Source organism: Schistocerca piceifrons, chromosome 3 (genome assembly GCF_021461385.2).
Source record: "Schistocerca piceifrons isolate TAMUIC-IGC-003096 chromosome 3, iqSchPice1.1, whole genome shotgun sequence".
Classification (NCBI taxonomy): Eukaryota; Metazoa; Arthropoda; class Insecta; order Orthoptera; family Acrididae; genus Schistocerca; species Schistocerca piceifrons.
In genome coordinates this window covers 432,688,114-432,708,800 of record NC_060140.1, presented here as the reverse complement: position 1 = coordinate 432,708,800, position 20,687 = coordinate 432,688,114, and the positions used below count along the sequence as shown (strand labels likewise).

The 20,687-nt window shown below is 36.3% G+C and overlaps 1 protein-coding gene across 2 annotated transcripts in view; it reads left to right on the top strand.

The window, feature by feature from the left end:
* Positions 1 to 20,687, top strand: part of LOC124787703 (phospholipid-transporting ATPase ABCA1-like) — a 446,510-nt gene that overhangs the window by 128,716 nt on the left and 297,107 nt on the right. For both annotated transcript variants that reach the window (XM_047254537.1, XM_047254536.1), the window contains 4 exons: positions 719 to 956; positions 11,600 to 11,764; positions 13,513 to 13,697; positions 15,761 to 16,016. In XM_047254537.1, coding sequence (XP_047110493.1) covers positions 719 to 956; positions 11,600 to 11,764; positions 13,513 to 13,697; positions 15,761 to 16,016 — 844 coding nt within the window. The remainder of the gene's footprint in view (positions 1 to 718; positions 957 to 11,599; positions 11,765 to 13,512; positions 13,698 to 15,760; positions 16,017 to 20,687) is intronic.

The following is a 20,687-nucleotide window of genomic DNA, read 5'->3' as shown; positions in this document are numbered from 1 at the left end:
ATCTAATAGCTATTTTGCTGACTTGGAGAATTCTTTTTATTCAGAAGGGATCAACAAATTAGAACAGCGTTGGAAGAAGTGTAAAAGTCTAAAAGGAGACTATGTCGAAAAATAAAAAAGGTTTACCCCAAACACATAAATAGTTTTTATTTTTGCATGGACTTATCAAACGCCCCTCGTAAATATGAAACACTTTAGATATATTTGTTGGGATAAGAAAAGGGGCACTGTACATACTGGGTACATTCCTCTTCGCAGTACAGCCTTCATGTATTGCTCATAATGCAAGTGGTAAAATAAGGATATAGGTTAGCCCATTTGTGTTACTGAAACTGGGAACTACGAACAATAAGAAGTAACAGTAATCTGAATTTTAGCTTTGTTTGTAAACTTTTTGTCTTCCACATCAGTGAGTGTATATAGGCTTTTGATATTGGATCCATTTAGGTGTACATGAACTAACACACTGAGAAGTTATTTTTATTGAGTTCAAAAGTAATACTCTTTGGTTTCTTGAATTCACCTCATGTATCGCAATTCAGTGTATAATCTGTTTGACCTACATTCTTCCACAGCATCAGATTATTTCATTGTCCTGCATTGTACCATTTTCTATCAAATTATTCTTCTTATTCATACATGATGCACGCATAAAAATAAATTTTTCTTTTGTATGTTTTCAGTATGGCACTTAAACATCTCTTTTTCTTTGTTACAGGAATTAATGAAACTGATGGGCCTTAAATCCTGGATGCTTTGGACTGGTTGGCTGGTTAATGCTTTATTTGTAAATATGATCTCTGTTACTGGTATTGTCCTAGTGATGAAGTTTGGCGTGGGAAAGATGCCACCTCTAATAGAAAAAGCTGATGCTACTGTGTTATGGGTTTTTCTTATTGTGTTCTGCATCTCATCAATCGTGTGTTTCTTTGCCATAAGTTCATTCTTTGAAAAGGGTAAGTATGATGTTGTGAGTTAATTAAATTGGAGGTTTACTGTTCTATGTTGAATAGTTACTCAGATATGAGTTTGGGTATGAAGTTCCTTATTACAACATCCTTGTATGATATGTTCTTGGTATTCTTGTCTTCTCAAACTAATGTACAATCTCAAGATAACTGATGATAGCTCAAGATTGTACTCTTGTTTGATGCTACAAGAATACCCAGAATATTTTGTATAGGCATAAATTTTTTCATGAATTTGCAGCATAAAGAGCAATTACTCATTCTTTTTCCTATCAGTGTGTTTGTTTCACAATGATGTGTGGATGTGTTATGCAGTTTTTTGCAATCAGGCAGCTGGGTATCCCCCATGATTACCTTCGATTTGGCATTTTTGATCTGAAGTTGATGTTTATGTAGTTGCTATACCCTGTCAGTTAGCACTATTGAACGTTTGCTCTCAGATACAGCTGTAATATGAAAGAAAATTAGAAATGCAATTAGTTACAGGTCTTTTAGTGCCTCATACTTCCAGTATTGTATGTTGGAACTTCAAATGTTCTTCTGTTAGGAAATGACATAATGAAATTGGAGCTAAACTAAATGTAAAGAACAATAAATGAAAATGAGGAAAAACAAACTTGGGTCGTGAAAAAGGCAGGTTAATGTGGAAATTTCAGATGGCATTGTGGAGCTAACAGTTGGATAACAATGACACACTGATAAAATAAAGAAGTTAAGCTAATTTGTATTTCTAATTTAGCCATACTTACTTTTTTTCCATACTTTCCTTTTATTGTTCAGGTGCTCCAGGATAATTCCTTCCATAACATCATTTTAACTTACTGTTCTCTTGGTCATTTCACTCTTAGTGATAATAGTAAGATGTTGAATTATTGTTGTAGTTTTTCTTTAAGACCATTCAGTGAGTTAACATGGAGATCACTTGCTGGAAGTTTGAAAGCATTATGGAACTTGGTTGGGAAATAGTCAAACAAATGCAAGATTTGAACACTACAGTCTCTAATTGCTCATCTAAGCAAGCATTGAATAATGACTCGAATTAAATACACTACTCCTGATTGCAAAATCCTATGCAAGGAGGTACATGGCTGAGCATGAATACGAGCAGAGCCAGAGCGAATACTAAAAGTCCAGTACCTGGGCCTGACCGACATAGATGTCCCTCTTGGACCGCTGTCTGTCCTGAAGTCTCCCATGGGTTATGCCGCCCTGTCTTTGTACTGTGCTGCAGCCCACGCTGGTCCTTCCATGTTGGTACTTCAGGACACCAACCTGCAGGGCCTTGTGTATGACCATACATGGTCACTGCCAATGCACGGCTGTGCCTCGCAGGGAGATCATGTGATACCTTGTGAGTCTACAACACCCTTCCTGTGGTGTCTCTTTTGTACTCTGAGTACTTTCTAGAAAACTGAATTGTTCCGGTTGCTGTTCTGTTGCCTTTCAGGCACGCATTTTTTAATATCCCCCCCCCCCCCCCCCCCCACTCCCTGTAGGGAAAAGTTTGTAAGTGCTCTCCTCAGTGACTACAAATTCTTATACCATGTTTTTCACAAATTTTATTGCATTAATTGGGGAAAAATACATATTTGCTTTACAATAACATTCAAAGATGTGCACAACTGCTTTAAAACTGTCCATGACAAAAATACATAAAAGTCAATCTTTTCCTGTTAGAGAAATGTTTACATTTTTACATTTCACACTTAAAATCATTGTTACATATCCTAATGCCTGTAGTAAGATACATTGTATTTTACAGTACAAGACATTTCTTATCATCCTACCAATTCTCTTTTCTGGTAGGATGGGTATACATACTATTTTACGATCAACTTTACAATGAATTGCACTTGATACATTGATTTATGTTTCATAGCTTAATTACTGTTTCAGTACCTGAAAGAGAAAACACTTCACACTAGTTCTTTTCACACCTTGTACCAGTGTTATCATTTTTCAGCATTTGTCCATTTTTGTATTAATACTTTGATAAACACCACTATTAACTTCACTTCTAACATGTCTAGCAGGCATTAGAGATCTGTCAAAAATTGCCTCTTCCCTGTCTCAAGTTGTGCTTCTCATAGGCAGGTACCTGACTTTATCCATCTTTGGGCTCTGATTTACAATTTCGTTTTTAACACACATTTTTCTACAACAATTGTTACGCTTTGTTCTGCACACAAAGTTAAAACAGTCTCAGCAACATTTACAATATCTGCATAGGCAGCATATCATCACAGTATTTACTACACCAGAGCCCATGAAACCCTAGAAACAGAAATGACTCAATGAGAAGTTACTGAAGGCACATCAGTCCTATTCAATCTCACTTTGTAGCTCATCCAACTTATGTCCTGCAGCCATTAGGTTATGTAACTGCCTAATTGTAAGTTATATTTTCAGGTGCAGCTTAAATTTACTAATATTCCTTGTGTCATTATTCTCTATGCAGCAACCTGTTTCCATGCTTAAGTTCAGAACAGTATCACTGCTTGGCACATATGTTTGTATTATATGTTCAGACTGTATCAGCATCTGAGCCGTACACCTATGATATTTACCTAAAAATTTTAACTTCCCTGTGCCTCGGAGCATCATAACTATGGGACTTCCATCATGACACATGAAATTGCCTTAGTCTACTGCTGCAACAAACTGCTATTTTTTATTACTTAATGGTGTTCTCAGACTTAACACTATTAGTTTCTGCACACAATCCTTCAGAATTCTTTGCACTAGTTGCAGAATCTTAGCCTCACACTTCTCCAAGATCATATCTGAACAAAAGTATAAATACCATTTCAAAATTCTAAGGCTCTGACCTAGTGTCTTACACTGTAATTTCCCATTATTTACCTTCGCATATTGATGTTTTGCGTCATCTACTAGCAGTAGCTCTTTTTCTGGGGCAATATTTGTAAATAAATGTCTTGTTATGCCCACTTCTGATGATAATGATAGTATTTTGTAGAGGTTATACATGTCTTTCTCTACTAGCAGAACCTTTAACACATAACATAAGATGTTCCAGCAATGAAAACATCAAGGTCACTTCTGGAACCCCTTGTCTCTTATTAATTCTACAAACTTTACAATTTGAGCGGGATTGATCATATGCAGCTCTAGAACAGCTTCCTGAGAATTGACAATCACTAATAATAACATATTGTATTTCTGATATTGCTAATTGAAAATCCCCTGTCTGTTGTACCAGCTGTTGGTTAACGGTGATCAAAATTACAGCTTGCTGTAACAGTTTGTCAGTATTGTCTGTGCTCAGGCGTCTTTGTGATCCCCAGAGGCAACTTTGTGTGTTTCCTAGTAAGCTTCTTCTTTTGATAACTTTCACATTTCTGGGTATATTTTTCATTATCGGAATTAAAATCAAGGGAAAATTACAACCATTACCAATACAGTGTCCCCTCTGGAATTGCTTCTGCTACCACTTGGGGGCAGTCTGCTGACACATTCTCCTCTGTAGTGTTTAGGACACTCGTTCCTCCTGGGGTCCTATTGTTAATACTGAAACAATTTGGTTGTGCTCTTTTTGCTTCTGTCTGGCATTACGTGTTGCCTGCCCCTATTGCAATGCAATACTTAATGTGTTTCTGTCACTACATGCTCTCATCTTTCCAAATGTCTCTCACTTTGTGCTTAAGAATCTCTCACAAGAGCTCCTATTTTCTTTGAATGTACTAAGTGGAACTCGTCCTGTGACTCCATTTTCCTTTCCTTACATGCCTTTCACTCCGCATGATGTTTCTCTGAAAGAGCAATCTCTTTCTTCTACCTGCACAATCATACTAGTAAGAGTCTGAATACTAATACCTATCTGCAATGCGTGGAGCTCATCCTCTTACTCTGTCTTCATTCTGATCCGTTCCCTGTGGATCCAAGGGCTTCTGTTGGCATAACAGATTATGACTTCATGTACTCTGAAAAAATTTCAGCCCTGCAGCCAGTCAAATGGAATATCCACACCTTCCACAATTATATAGAAATGATGGCTCACTTGCATTACATTCAAGGGTTAAAGTTCCCTCTGTCCCTGTAAATGTGTTGGCAATTCCCTGAATCTACACCCAACTAGGGTTATCTTCACACTACTATTGATGAGAAATCTCAGGCAATTAGTAAATCTGTCCTGACACTCCAGTTGTATAAACTCATATGTGCTTTCACACTTGACTGTTAATATCTTTCCAGGTAAGATGCAAGGCAACTGCTTTCTTACACCTTTACATAGTTTTCCTGGCTTTTACTTCTCCTTTACGCATTTTGTACATGGCAAACACTTTCTGAGCAGTCTCTCATGTAATGACCATTTCGCATGCATTTAAAACATGTTAAGATCTCCTGACGCACACATGGGCATTTATGGCTTGGTGAATTATATTGTGAGTGCCTCACTACTCATGTTTGGTCTGTTTCCCTGCCTTTCCTTGATACAGCTGACCCCACCTACTTATTCTATTATCTGCATGACACTCTCGCACCATACGGCCGAGCTTCCCACCCATGAAACACTTGGAGGCTTTCTTCTTGGTCCACGGCACTGCACCACCACCTCAGGTGATTATCTTTTCTCAGGCTGAGGCTATTGCACTCTCCTGTGTCAGAGCTGTTTCTATAGCCTCTGCTAATATTAGCTGCTCACCTCGCGCATGCACTATTGTCTTTATCCTGTCATCTTAAAACCCTTGGATAAACACTGCTCGGCTTGATTTCCAAATGAGAGCAAGCTGGCCTCTAGCTCTGATTCTTGCATGGTACCTCTGATAGCTTTCCTGAAATGGCGTTGCATGGTATCTAACCTTGAGCCCCACTGTGCTATACTTTCCCCACATTCTTGCCAACTTGTAAACATCTGACATGCGTAGAAGTCAAGTGTCTTTTTTACTAGCATAGTTTTCTACTAATATGGCACTTAAATCTCCAGCTAATAACTTGCTATTGCAACTGATCTTAAAGTGATCTTTATTATTAGCTATAAAACTGTTCAGGCATAAATTTATTGAAAAGTCAATGTAAAACATACGAGGTCTTAGAAAGGTGTGTGGTGGTCTACTTCCCATACTAGGTAGTATAAACAAGTGCATTTCAGTCGTCACCTCATTTCTGTTTGTAGCACTCATTAAGAAAATTGGCACAAATAACAATTATTAATATAACTTTAACTTGTATAGTCATTGGCATACAAAAATATTTCTAGTGCTGATGAACTCGTCACAGTGACACAGTGTGGTGGCTTTGGTGTTGACGTAGAGTTATTGGATCATGTGCCACTAAATATAAGATTTTTACCCTAGGCATATTATATTTCAGTGAGTATTCTCCCCATGACAGCGTATGCAGATGTGATGGATTTTGGCAGCAGGAGAATTCACTGTGTGTTCAGTATCTCTTGCACCTTGAATGTTACCTACCTAGCAGCTGTGCTTAAGTTCTGCCCTTGGGCTAGACTGTCACCACCATTACTGACAAGCATGCACATTCAAAAATGAGTCTGCATGTGTATGTCCTCAGCATCTGTTGCATTACCAGATGTTGTTATTGTTACCCATTTTTATAGAAAGGTTTAAACCTTTCAGGAAATACACCTCAAGACATACACTGATTGAAAAGGTCTATTTATTTATTTATTTTCTGTCCATATAACAAAAAGTTTTCGGTCATTGTCAGTAAAATTTAGCTTACATAACACACATACAGTAAAATGTTTACATTCTTTCATAACAAAGGGCACTACAAGTAGATTCCTCCATAGTATAACACAATTTAGCTTATATTTATAATAGTACAGTACACATAATACAGTGTATAATTACATTCTTTCATACCTCTGATAGATTGGAGACATTGTCTATACGCACCGTTTACCAAGATGGCATTACAACTTAAAGTCCTCTATCGAGTAACAACACGTCTCTATTAATAATTGCGTCAGTCTACTCTTTAGCATATTTAGATTTGCTTTCTTGAGTTCACAGGGTAGTGCATTGTAGAAAATTGCTCCCATTCTATGTGGGCTGTGGTCAGTTGCCTTTTTATTGGTCACAATTCTATGAAAATTTTCCCTTCCCCGTGTATCATAGTTGTGTACATTACTGTTTGTCATTTTAAATTCAGGATTTTGTTTCACAAACATGACTGTCTCCAGTATATACATGGAGTACACTGTAAGAATTTTATATTTCCTAAAGATATCTCTACAAGGCTCTCTCTACTTTACCTTGGCTACCATTCTTACTGCCTTTTTTTGTGATCTAAAAAGTCAACATGAACTGCTGATGCCCCACCCCATATCTCAGTACCATACTGAAGGTGCGGATGAATCAACCCAAAATATATTTGCCTTAAAGTATCATGGTCCAAGAAGGCTGAGACCCGTTTCAGTAGACACACATTTCTACTGATATTCTTGCAAATGTTATCTACATGTTCTTTCCATAAGTGTTCATCAACAACAATGCCCAGAAATTTATGTGAATTTGCATATGCGAGACCCAATGGGGATGTAAATACAGTATCAGTTATGGCAGCATTATAACTGTGGATGAACTTCATTATTACCGTTTTGTCTTTATTTACAAGAAGCTTGTTTGCTGTAAGGTATGCGGACAGAGTATTGGAACTGATCTTTGTACTGTTAGCTGCAGACTGCATATCACTGCCACAGCTGATGAAGGATATGTCATCGGCATAGCTTACAACCATGCAATTTTGGGGTTAAAATAAGTTATTTACATAAACAAGGATGAGAAAAGGCCCTAGTATGCTTCCTTGAGGCATGCCACATTGAAGTGTCGTGAAGGTTGATTTGGTTGTTAGGAACTGCTCATTATTTTTATAAGTTAGCTTTATACACTGTTTCCTGTCTTTCAAATAGGAAGTAAGTACTTTCAAGGCTAGTCCTCTCAACCCGTACTCTTCTAGCTTACACAGAAGAATGCTATGATTCACAGTATCAAAGGCTTTACTCATATCTAGGAAAGTGCCTATTACCTTGTCACTTTTGTCCAGCTTATTTAATATTTCATGTATAGAAGATGCTACCGCTGTTGTAGAAGATCACCCTTTTCTAAATCCATGTTGTTGGTTGTTTAACAGATTGTGTTTGGTGGAATATGATTCAACTTGATTTAGTATTACTCTCTCTAACAATTTGCCTAGTTCCGAGGTTAATGATATTGGCCTGTAGTCTTTAGTGTCAGTTTTTAATCCCTTTTTATGCACTGGTATAATTTCAGTAATTTTGAAAAGGTTAGGGAATACACCATTACTGAGGGAGGTATTTATCAAGTGAGTCAGGGGTTTCACTAATTCATTCCTGCATTCTTTTAGCAGTTTAGGTGAAATGTCATCCCAGCCATAAGACATTTTTGGTCGAAGTGCTGATATGATTATTAGGACGTCCCTCTCAGTAATGCCATGGATATAAAAGGACTGGCTAGATTTTCCAAGACTAAAATTTTATGGCTTGACATGAACTTCATTTGTACCAACTGTACTGAACTTACGTATAAATTTCACACATATTTCTTTTGGGTCATTTATTTCTTCACCATTTTCTTTTAATGTTATGTTGCTGTGTTCGCAGAAATTCTGTTTCCCACTTTCTTTATGCATTATTTTCCAGGCAGTTTTACTGATACAGCTAGAGTTCCTTATTTCAGAGGTATATTTCTGTGCTTTTAGATTAGTCAAGGACTCTATGTATGTTTTTCTGAGCAGTTTATATTTTGTTGAGAAATATTGTAGTTTAGTATCTCTAAAAAGTATATAGCAATCTTTCATTTTCTCCCTCAGTTCAATAACTTCAGAAGGGAGATTCTCGGCTTTATGGTTTACAGCTTTATTTACTTTAATGTAGTTTTCTAAGGTGTTTACATTTACTTTCTCTTTTCCTACATTTGTGAGAACATGGTCAGTACATGTCTTCGTATTTGCAGTGACTTGTGTAGGTTCTGAGTTCATTTGTTTAAAGTTATAACACTGTAATCCATCCATATAGTGCAAATAATTAACACTATTATTTAATGAGTCTATGTTGATGTCTCCAACAAGCAACAAGTGTTTTTTATATACTGCTGTCCCCTCCAGCAAATCCTCTAGGCAATTTAGAAACTCTTCTGTGTTACTTCCAGGTGACCTATACAGTGCTGCTATAATACGGCTGTTGTTTCCATTCTTTAGGTTTACTGCTGCAACCTCAAATACCATTTCAGTACTTAGATCATCTATCCATTTCACTTTTTCACATTTTATATCATTTCTACTATAAATGCCTACCCCACCACTTTTGTGTGTCTTTCTGCAGTACAGGTTTATAAGTTTGTAATTTTTTAGTCTGTAACCATATGCTTCCTCTTCCTTGCATCCCAATTCACTTGCTAGGAAGAGGTGTGGCTTAGGTTCATTTAGGTAAACACTCAGCTGCTCTGTTTTATTAGTTACATACTGGACATTCTGATATGCAACAGTTAATTTATTATGCTTTCCTCTAAAAAAACACATCACTGTTTACTTTGTGACTGAGAATTCTATTTAATTGGTCTTTTTCTTTGATAATTTCCCATATTTTGTCACACAAGAATTTTTTGCCTTCAAAATTTAGGTGCATACCATGTCTGGTATGTAGGCTTCTTTTCAGTTTGCCTATATCTAATATTTTACATTTGCCAAAACGAGTACACATTTGTTTCATTTTAATGTTTGTTTTTCGAATCAACTTATTTACACACGAATTGCACATGAGATCATACCTGTGAGGCAGCGTTGTAATAATGGTGTTTCATGATTTATTTTTTTCTAGGAGGTTTTCCAGGCTTGCTAGGCAATTTCATTCTTCATTTCTTTTGATGTCATTGGCACCAGCTATACACACTAGATATTCATTCTCTTCTTTCTTGTTTCCCTGCAGGTTGACATCAGTAACAGATTTCGTACTTGCACTTGGTTTCACTATTCCTATTGCTTGGATACCTTTGTAATTGTCCTGTAAAACACTTGCAAAATTTCTGCCGTGGCTGTCTGTTAATAAGAGAATGTTGTACCTTTTTTTCGACGGTTTGACGATCGTAGTTTTTACCCCTTTTTTTTCCCCTCCACTGCATAGTTTATGAAGTTCATTTTTGCCATATTTCACACTTTCACATTTATCACTATTGGTTTCTGGTAAGAGCTGAGGCACAGGTAGTGCAAGTCTAACTGTTTTGCGAGAGTTTTCACTCTTTTTTTTTTTTTTTTTTTTTTTTGCGGAGGTTACTTTTTGTAACGTTTTCCGGAGACACACTCGAAATTACCTCATATTTCGATCCAGTCACTTGACTACAGTTTTCGGAATAAAGGATATTAAAATTGTTTTCACACTCAAGACTTGGTTTGCTTACTGTAGGTGACATTTTTTCGCCTTGGGCTTTACATTTGCCTTTCACTGTTTTCCATTCCATCGACTTATAGTTGCTAACTTTCGGCAGTACACTCATGTTTTGTCTCGACCTAAGCTCCATATTTTCATGCCTTAGGCTGTCATTTTCTCTTCTTAATCCTATGATTACTGATTGTAAACTTGAAATACGTTCACTATACATTTTAAGTTCATCTTTGCACTTCATACAAGCGATCTTTTTAACTGCATCGCTGTAATTTAATTTAGCAGTAACATCATGTACATCTATACTTACCGCCATCTTGTCGAGGATCTTGCTAAAGGATGGCCCTATCAAGCCCATATAAGATGTTTTTACTCTTTTAGAAACCTCATCATAACCACTTTAGTGACTGTTCTTCTTAAGGATTGTGTTGTTTAAACTGATTACCAGTGATGCTTGTGAAGTAGTTGTGTTGGAGTAAATCTAATGAATCAGTATTTCATTGTTTATGTTTAAGGTCCTTGTTTGTTTCCACTATTAGGAAATAATAATAATAGAATATGGTGACAAGTGGTTTCAGTGAGTCATCATTTCTGTAACAGACACTCTCTGGGGACATTGATGTGAATTTTGATTATAGCTGTGTGTCAATTACCTGTGCCACTATTAAATAACGCGACTGAAAATTCATTCTCATAATTTCACATAATGATACTTCTCATTAACTTTATTGCCCACCTCTGCAGCTGAGAGGTCAGCATAGCAGAATCCTAGGCAAGGGCTCCAGGTTTCATTGCCAGCTGGGTCAGTGATTTTTTCTTCTTGGGGATTGGGCTTTAGCCGGCCAGTGTGGCCGAGTGGTTCTAGGCGCTACAGTCTGGAACCACACGACCGCTACGGTCGCAGGTTCGAATCCTGCCTCGGGCATGGATGTGTGTGATGTCGTTAGGTTAGTTAGGTTTAAGTAGTTCTAAGTTCTAGAGGACTGATGACCTCAGTAGTTAAGTCCCATAGTGCTCAGAGCCATTTGAACCATTTTTGATTGGGTTTTGAGTTATCTCCATCATAATTTTATCCTCATTGACATGCAAGTCATTGAATTGGCATCAGCTAAAAAGATTTTCACCAGGTGAATGGTCTACCCCATGGGAGGTCCTAGCCACATGCACGTTTCATTAACTTTATTTTAATGTAAATGTAGTGTAATGTGGAGTTAAATAGCTGCTGTTGACACAATGTTTCATTTTATAGCAACTATGGCTGTGACATTTGGAAGTTCTGCATGGTTTGTGCTGTATTTTGCTGTACATGCCTTCTCTGGAACAGCAGGAAAGTTAGTTGAAAAATTACTGTGTCTGCTGCCTCAAGGGGGTCTTCTTCGTGGGCTGATTATAATGTGGCAGTATGAGTTAAGAGGTAAGTCTGCACATATCACAAGAGGAATTTTGAACTGATTAGTAAATTGAAGTTACAGTACCAATTCCAGTGTTCTAAACCACAGCTGTGTGGTTGATCCTTGCTGGAATATCAATGTATCATAATTAGCTGCACTGTAGTGATAAGTTGGCAAGTATATTAAAGAAAGCACCAGATTCTACAATTTTTTGAGGTTGAAACTGCTATCTCTGTTCGTCACTAAGTGAAATTCAACTGCTTCTTTCACCATGGAGCTACAGATTCAATTTATGCATACTGTTTTTGCCACTCAATGTCTGATGGTTATATGTCTGGTATTTAAAATGGCAGAATGAGTGCTGTACTGTCAGTATGTGGCTCATTATGAAGATGACCACAAGGTATGCAGCAAAAATATTAGCAGCAGCAGCAGAAGAAGAAGAAGAAGAAGAAGAAGAAGAGTAGTTTCTGTGGGTGGACTCTGGAAATTTAATAGATCAGTTACTGCACCACGAGAACACAAAAATGCACACCGTCACACACTTCCAGCCTTTTCGTACATTTTACAGAATCACAACTTTGTATCAGGAGTCTTTCAGTAAGACACAGAATTGTCTGCTACAAGGATCAGAATCTGTAAAAAGATTCTGTAATCTCCATATTCCCCATTCAGGTTGCACTGGCAAGCATTAAAACTACAACATAAGAATAATATTTCATTCTCTCCTTACTTAATTTACAGAAAGGAGTTTACTTTGTACTTCTGTTGTGTGGACAATAACAGTCAAAACTAAAATAGTTGCTGTTTTATTTTGACATAGTAGTTATTATTAAGTAGTTAAAGAAAAACTTGGGATTCAGTTCAGTACCAGAGAACTCCTTTTACAAATAACTGAACTTGGTGTTATTCAGTTTCACACCCTCCCACATGTAGATTAGTCAGACACTGAGCAATACAGGGGTAAACAATCCTTAGAGCAGTAATGACTTAAGGAAAAGAAAAGATTTCATTTTGAGATACAACCTGACCTACAGTTCTGATGTTATATAAAGTGGTTGTTGCATCATATTGTTACCAAAAACTATTTTCTTAACCAGGAAAAAACACTCCTTTAAATCACTACCTTTCGATTGTGGTATTGTTTTGCAAATGTTTATTCTTAAAGACTGCAGTACTTTTGTGCTTTACTTGATAATATGTGGCCACTAATTTACTCCCTTTATGTACCACTGTTACTGTTGCCATTTGGAAGGGAAAGAATTGTAATTGTTGTGTTATTTGTCACTTGTGTAGGTTATTACATGCAAATAGTGTTTTCCTGAAGCTTGTTATTAGAATCTGACTAAAACTGCTTGTTCATCAACACGTGACACCTTAGAACTGGTTTTCTCCAATTAGAGTTGAAGATGTCATGTTTGGGACATCTGTTCTTGTACCATGCCACAACAGAGCATGAGTTCACTTGGCAGTGCTTGAGCTACACAATAGTTGACGCTCTCAATATGTCATTTACCTTAAAGAACGCTACAGTTCGACCAAGCCTTAACTGAGAAGCATATGATAACTGTCATCTGCATGTTACAGTGGTGAGCAAAAGATGTCAGTTAACAGATAATTTTAATTAGATTGTAGTTGCAAGTTGCACACATTGTCCCATAAGAACGGCATAAGTTTTCAGAGCTAACAAATGTTGTGTGTGTGTGTGTGTGTGTGTGTGTGTGTGTGTGTGCAAAAATATTTCCTTTACTGTGCATTTTTCTGTTTACAGGTGATGGACTTCAGTGGAATACTGTGATTTCTCCTCCAGTTGGTAACCCTGAAGACCTAACTATGGCTGATGTATTTTTAATGTACCTTCTTAGTATACTTCTTTACATTTTAATTACTAATTATATGGATACAGTTAAGCCAGGAAAATATGGTGTTGCCAGATCTTGGTATTACATGTTTCCGGTAAGTGCCAGTTGTGTTACTGTCAAAATATTTATGCATTGTATGACATTTTTAATCTGATATCAAAAAGTGCAGCACCATACGTGTCATGAATTTGTTCATTATTGCTGTTTTGGTGCTACTTGTTTTGCCTAATTTTGGTACTGTTCATAAGTTTCAAAAAATTCATTGCAATGAGAGAAAGTTTCAGCATAAACTGTGTAGATGAGTAGGGTCATCACAAATCAGTCAGACTAGTACTAGGAATATTTTGTGCAGCTTATGGTTGAATCATTAAGAGAAGCCGGCTCAGTGTACCGTAAAGAGTTGCATGGCAAGAAGCTAGTCTGACTTGAATGCAAACTGAAAATCTCTGTTTCTGAATAAAAATAATTTCAAGAAATTTTATACAAAAAATGATAACTTCAAATTAATAACCCTTAAGTTGCATCCAGTCTTGTCAATATGTAACTAAGTGTGAATGATAGTACTGATAATGGTGTGACTATATTTTCGGAACAACAGTAAAATTTATTTAGTTGATGTTTTGCATGGTGGAGAATGTTGAGGAACTTTCTCCTATGAGGCTGCAGACCTCAAAGACCCTGAAACCTTAAATCATATTTATTCTTCTCGCATTATTTTCTTGTGCAGTGACAGCAGCTTAATGAGAAGTGAATTGTAGTCCCATTAATTTCATAATTTTAAACAAGAGAGCAAAATTCATCCTGTTACTGCCGTGATTGCATGCAGCTCATGCACCAGATCAGTTTGCATTAATTGCAAAAGTGGCTTCTAATTGCTGCTCATATGAAATCAGGAAACTGTTGAAAATGATAAATGAACATATTTAGAATTTATAAAGTCTTGGTATATTGTCTGAACAGTACTTTCATACTACATGCTTTTAGAAATAAATAATTATCTGGTTAGTATTCTGACTTAAGCAGGTTATGGTTTTGTGTAAAGGCACCCTTTCATAATGTACCACAATATAAAGACTTCCTACTTTTTGATAATATTACAAGTAATGATCCATATAAGATTACATTGCTATATTCAAAGAGTATTTATGAGAGTCTGAGAGCACTGTAGTCACTCACAGGCAACTGTCTCTGTTTTGACATTTATCAAAAATTAATGATTATTTTCAATAAAGTCAACATTTTTTCACACAGCAATACAGTCGAATCACTGTACACAACTGTCATTGCTACTGTGATATGACAGGAAGAAACAAAGTGTCATTGGGAATTCTGACAAAAAGAGAAGAGAAAAGATCATCATCATCATCATCATCATCATCACTATCACTTCTGGACTATGTCTATATCAGTTTGTAAATGTAGCCATTTACAATGACATATTTGGTTTGTTATACTGTATGAATCAATTTGATAATTGAAGAATGAAGTCCCGGATGATGTGAATGCTGAGATACACAATGGGCATGCCATATTGGTCAGATGAGTCATGAAACGAGTGTTGGCTTGAAAATTTTCAGTTTTTTACTAAATATTTGGAAAATGTGTGGGTTACAGTTTCAAAGAAGAAAGATTCAAAGATGAAATAGCATTGCAGTGTACCATTTCTCTGCGTGTTGTCACCTTGCTGTTTAGGTAGGTTGTTACGTGTCAGTGAGCAGAATTTATGTCTGTAAGTGAATGATATTGTTCCTTTTCTATTTGATCTTGGACACACAAATTTACTGCCCTGTATTAGACATGGTGTTGTTGAAGAGTCTCTAGACAGTTTGGAACAGCAGAAGAAAAGAAGCTGTAGCAGCAATAGTAAATTGAAGATTTCAGTCAATCCATGAGGTGTATACACATAAATGGATTGGGAAATCAGTGCAAAGGAAAGTGTCTTGAATAAACAATGAGTAATATTTGTGATCAGGTGTTGATGATAATAAATAACGTAAAATGTGAGCCATAAAATGGTAATAGAAGCAAATTAAGCAAATGGTAGACATATGAGTAAAAAAATAGTGGATTATGGCTAGTAGATTCATATTCATGTTACTAGTAATATCTTCAAACAGCATGGGAATAATTTGTATGCTTATGACACTTTTTTTCCAGCAATGTTTTCGTAGTAACAATGGTATAGAAAACTTGGAAACACAGGCAGATGTTCAAAGGAACTTTGAAGCGCCACCTGATAATCTGGAGCCAGGAATAAGAATTAAAAATTTATTCAAGATCTACACTTCTTTAAGAAAATCTGAATCAAAAGTGGCTGTGAAAGGCATAACTCTTGATATCTATAATGGAGAGATTACAGCTCTCTTGGGCCACAATGGGGCTGGTAAAACCACTACAATGTCTATTCTTTCAGGTATTGATTATCAGTGTTTTTATCATTTTTCTTGTTATTTGCTTTTTGTCACTGTACAAATTGAATTATTTTGTCTGTGTGCATACTTTACAGAGTAATTGGTTCCATAATCTGTACTATTATGTAAAGGCAAGTTGTTATTAATGTTGTAACCCCAAAATCTCGAAGTTCTCAACTGATGTACTTAAAATCGTTCATGTTACTCTAAGAAACATTTGGACAGATATAGGCTGCATATTTTTAAAAATATACTGGGTGATCAGAAAGTCTGAAAAGCTTGTAAGGGTGTTACAGGGTAGGTTGTGTTGAGAAATAATTGTAGAAAAAAATTTGATATGTTGCACTGTTTCAGAGTTAATTAGCATTGGCGTTAGCCAATCAGGCGATTGCATGTGCAAATTCAAGTGGCCCACCAGATACAGTTACTGTCAATTGTTCTCATAGGATAGATTGAAGCTAAGCCTTTCACCCAGGTGTGATCCTTACTAGCATTCCATATACAATTTTTGTATCACTTTCTTGTTTGGTTAAATTAAACGAGAAACACATTTGGCAGCACAGTCACTAGTGGGCTGCTTGAATTTTTGCTATCAATGGGCTGATTGGCTAACTTCAGTGGTAACTAAATTGGGAATTGTGCAGCATATCGTATGCTTTTCTTAACAATTATTTGTCAGCACAATATACCCTGCAACAGACTTACAAGCTTCTAAGACAGTTCCTCGTGATCCTGTGCAATATATAATTATACACTGAAGAGTCAAAGAAACTGGTACACCACACGAATATTGTGTAGGGCCCCCACGAGCATGCAGAAGAGCTGCAACACGACATGGCATGGACTCAACTAATGTCTGAAGTAGTGCTGGAGGGAATTGACACTATGAATCATGCAGAATTATGCAGGGCTATCCATAAACCCATAAGAGTGTAAGAGGAGCGGAGAGCTCTTAGATTAGATTAGATTAGATTTACTTTCATTCCAATTGATCCGTAGTGAGGAGGTCCTCCAGGATGTGGAACATGTCAGAAAAACAACAATACATGACAAATATTTAAACTAAAACAAATAAGCTAATGTACCATTCCACAGGTCCCAAGTGGAATGATCGTCATTTTTTAATGAACACTAAGAGTCATTTTACAAATACTATTGCACTGAATTTAAAATAAAAAAGTTTTTTATTTATTTATAAGGTAAGAAACATGTAATACAACTACTGTAATACTTATTTACAATGAACACATTACTGCACTGAAATGGTGCAGAAGTTAGATTATACTTACACACACACACACACACACACACACACACACACACACACACACACACACACACACAAATTTTCAGTGAACACATTACTGCACTGAAATTGTGCAGAAGTTATGTTGTACTTATATACAAATCAGTTGGTTTTCCTCAGAAATTCATCAATGGAGTAGAAGGAGTTGGCCACCAATAAATCCTTTAGGCTTCTCTTAAACTGAATTTCATTGGTTGTTAAGCTTTTTATGGCTGCTGGCAAGTTATTGAAAATGTGTGTTCCTGAATAATGCACACCTTTTTGTACAAGACTAAGTGACTTTAAATCCTTGTGAAGATTATTCTTATTTCTAGTATTGATTCCATGAATTGAGCTGTTGGTTTGAAAAAGTGATATATTTTTAATGACAAATTTCATTAAGGAATAAATATATTGGGAAGCTGTAGTTAGTATCCCTAGTTCCCTAAACAGGCTTCTGCAGGATGTTCTTGAGTTCACACCAAATATAATTCTTACTGCACGTTTTTGTGCCCGGAAAACTTTAGCTTGGCTTGATGAATTACCCCAGAAAATAATCCCATATGACATTATGGAATGAAAGTAAGCATAGTATGCCAGCTTTTTCATTTTTATATCCCCTATGTCTGACAAAATTCGCATTGCAAACAGAGATTTGTTAAGACGCTTCAGCAGTTCTGTGGTGTGCTCCTCCCAGTTGAATTTATTATCAAGCTGTAATCCCAAGAATTTAACACCGTCCACTTCTTCTATCTTCTTGTCATCATATGTTAGACATATACTCTTGGGACACCCCTTACAAGTTCTGAACTGCATGTAGTGTGTTTTTTCAAAGTTTAGTGACAAAGAATTGGCTAGGAACCAGTGATTAATGTCTACAAATATTTTATTGGCTGATCTTTCTAAGACTACACTTGATTTGCTATTTATTGCAATGTTTGTATCATCAGCAAACAAAACAAACTTGGCATCTGGTAATGTTACTGATGAAAGGTCATTGATATACACAAGAAAAAGTAAGGGCCCCAAAATGGAACCTTGTGGGACCCCACATGTAATTAGTTCCCAGTTGGATGATGCCTGATAGCTTGATACATGTCTCTTTCCTAATAACACCCTTTGTTTCCTGCCAGAGATATAAGATTTGAACCATTTTGCAGCATTTCCTGTTACACTATAATATTCTAGTTTACTTAAAAGGATATTGTGATTTACACAGTCAAATGCCTTTGACAGATCACAAAATATACCAGTTGCCTGCAATTTTTTGTCTAATGAATTAAGTACATTTTCACTGTAAGTGTAGATAGCCTTCTCAATATCAGAACCTTTTAGAAATCCAAACTGTGACTTTGACAGTATGTTATTTGAGATAAGATGGTTATAAAGACGACTGTACATTACTTTTTCGAAAATTTTTGAGAATGCTGGCAACAGTGAAATTGGACGGAAATTTGATGCTATTTCTTTATCTCCCTTCTTAAACAGTGGCTTAACTTCAGCATATTTCAGCCATTCGGGAAATATTCCACTGATAAACGACTGGTTACACAGATAGCTTAATATGTTACTTAGCTCAGAATCACATTCTTTAATTAACTTTGTTGATATTTCATCATACCCACTAGATGTTTTTGATTTTAAAGATTTTATGATGGACATTATTTCTGTTGGGGTAGTGAGGGTCAAATTCATATTATGGAAGTTACTTGAAATGTCTGGTCTAAGGTAATCCATAGCAGCATCTACCGAACCTGACAACCCCATCTTTTCAGTAACAGTTATAAAATGTTTGTTAAAAAGTTCTGCAACACTATACACATCTGTCACCAATGCATCATTTACTCTTAATGCTATTTGTTCCTCTTCATGTCTGGTTCTACCGGTCTCCTCCTTCACTATATCCCATATTGTCTTTATTTTGTTATCTGATATGACTATCTTTTCCTTGTAATATATTTGCTTTGACATCCGTATTACAGTCTTTAATATTTTGCAGTATTTCTTATAATGTGCTATAGCATCAACATTGGAAATGTTTCGGATTGACAGATACAGTTTTCTTTTTGTTTTACAAGATACCCCTATTCCTCGAGTAATCCATGGCTTCTTTGTAGACTTTGCTCTAACCTTGGTAAGTTTTGGGGGAAAGCAGTGTTCAAATAAGGTAAGCACTTTATTAGCAAAAATGTTATATTTTTCATTCATGCCATGAGCACTGTAAACATCAGTCCAGTGAATGTCTCTGAGGAGTGTCCTAAAATAATCAATTTTTGGCTTACTGATTACCCTCGTGAGCTCAGATTTAACAGATTTTATATCCTGTTCAGTATTAACATTTAACAGAAGGAACTGCATGTCATGGTCTGAGAGGCCATTGACTATTGGTTTTGTAATATAATTTTGTTCATTTGACTTTTCTATAAAGATATTATCAATGGCTGTTTGTGAGCAAGTGGTTATCCTAGTGGGGAACTTTACTGTGGGAATTAAGTTGAATGATAGTGTTACTAACTCAAATAGGTTCTTATTGGGAGAGTCTTTAAGGAAATCTACATTGAAATCACCAGCAACCACTATTTCTTTGTTTTTGGTTGTTAAATGGGCCAGTACAGCTTCAAGGTGGTTTACAAACAGATTAAAGTTACCTGCAGGTGCTCGATATACACTTAATATTATGAAAGATTTTTTGTGAAAATCTAATTCTGTTGCACATGCTTCCATATGCTGTTCTAGGCAAAATTTATGAATGTCTATGTTCTTAAATTTATGACAGTTCCTGATGAATGTGGCAACTCCTCCTTTCTCCATTTCTGATCTACAATAGTGAGATGCTAACCTAAACCCTGTAACACTTAAAAGTTCTATACCAGTGGTCACATGATGTTCAGAGAGGCAGATTATGTCAGCTGGGTTTGAAGACTCTAATTCATCTATGCAGATAGTTAATTCATTAATTTTATTTCTCAGTCCTCGAATATTTTGATGCAATAAAGATAGCTGACATTTCACATTGACTGACTTAAAATTGGATGGAGTTAAAATATCTGCTGACAGTTGAAAATTCTTAACCAATGGCTGTTTATGTTGATGTAATAAGCTGGAATTATGTTTTTTGATTTCTTTCTCAAACTGAAGGTTTGTCTCAGTTCTAACATCTCTTAAAATTTGTTTTCTTTCTGTCCTCCCTACCCTAAAAAAGGGTCTTTTCTGAATCCTATAACCACTGGTATTTTACCACTCATGACAGTGCCTCCCCCCTTTAACTTTCCTGCTATTTCCCCAGCCAATTTACCCTTCCCCTTCCTGTTGAGGTGAAGGCCATGCCTAGTATAATCCCACCTACTGACAGAATCAACATGAACCACACCAATGTGTGACCCCGCAC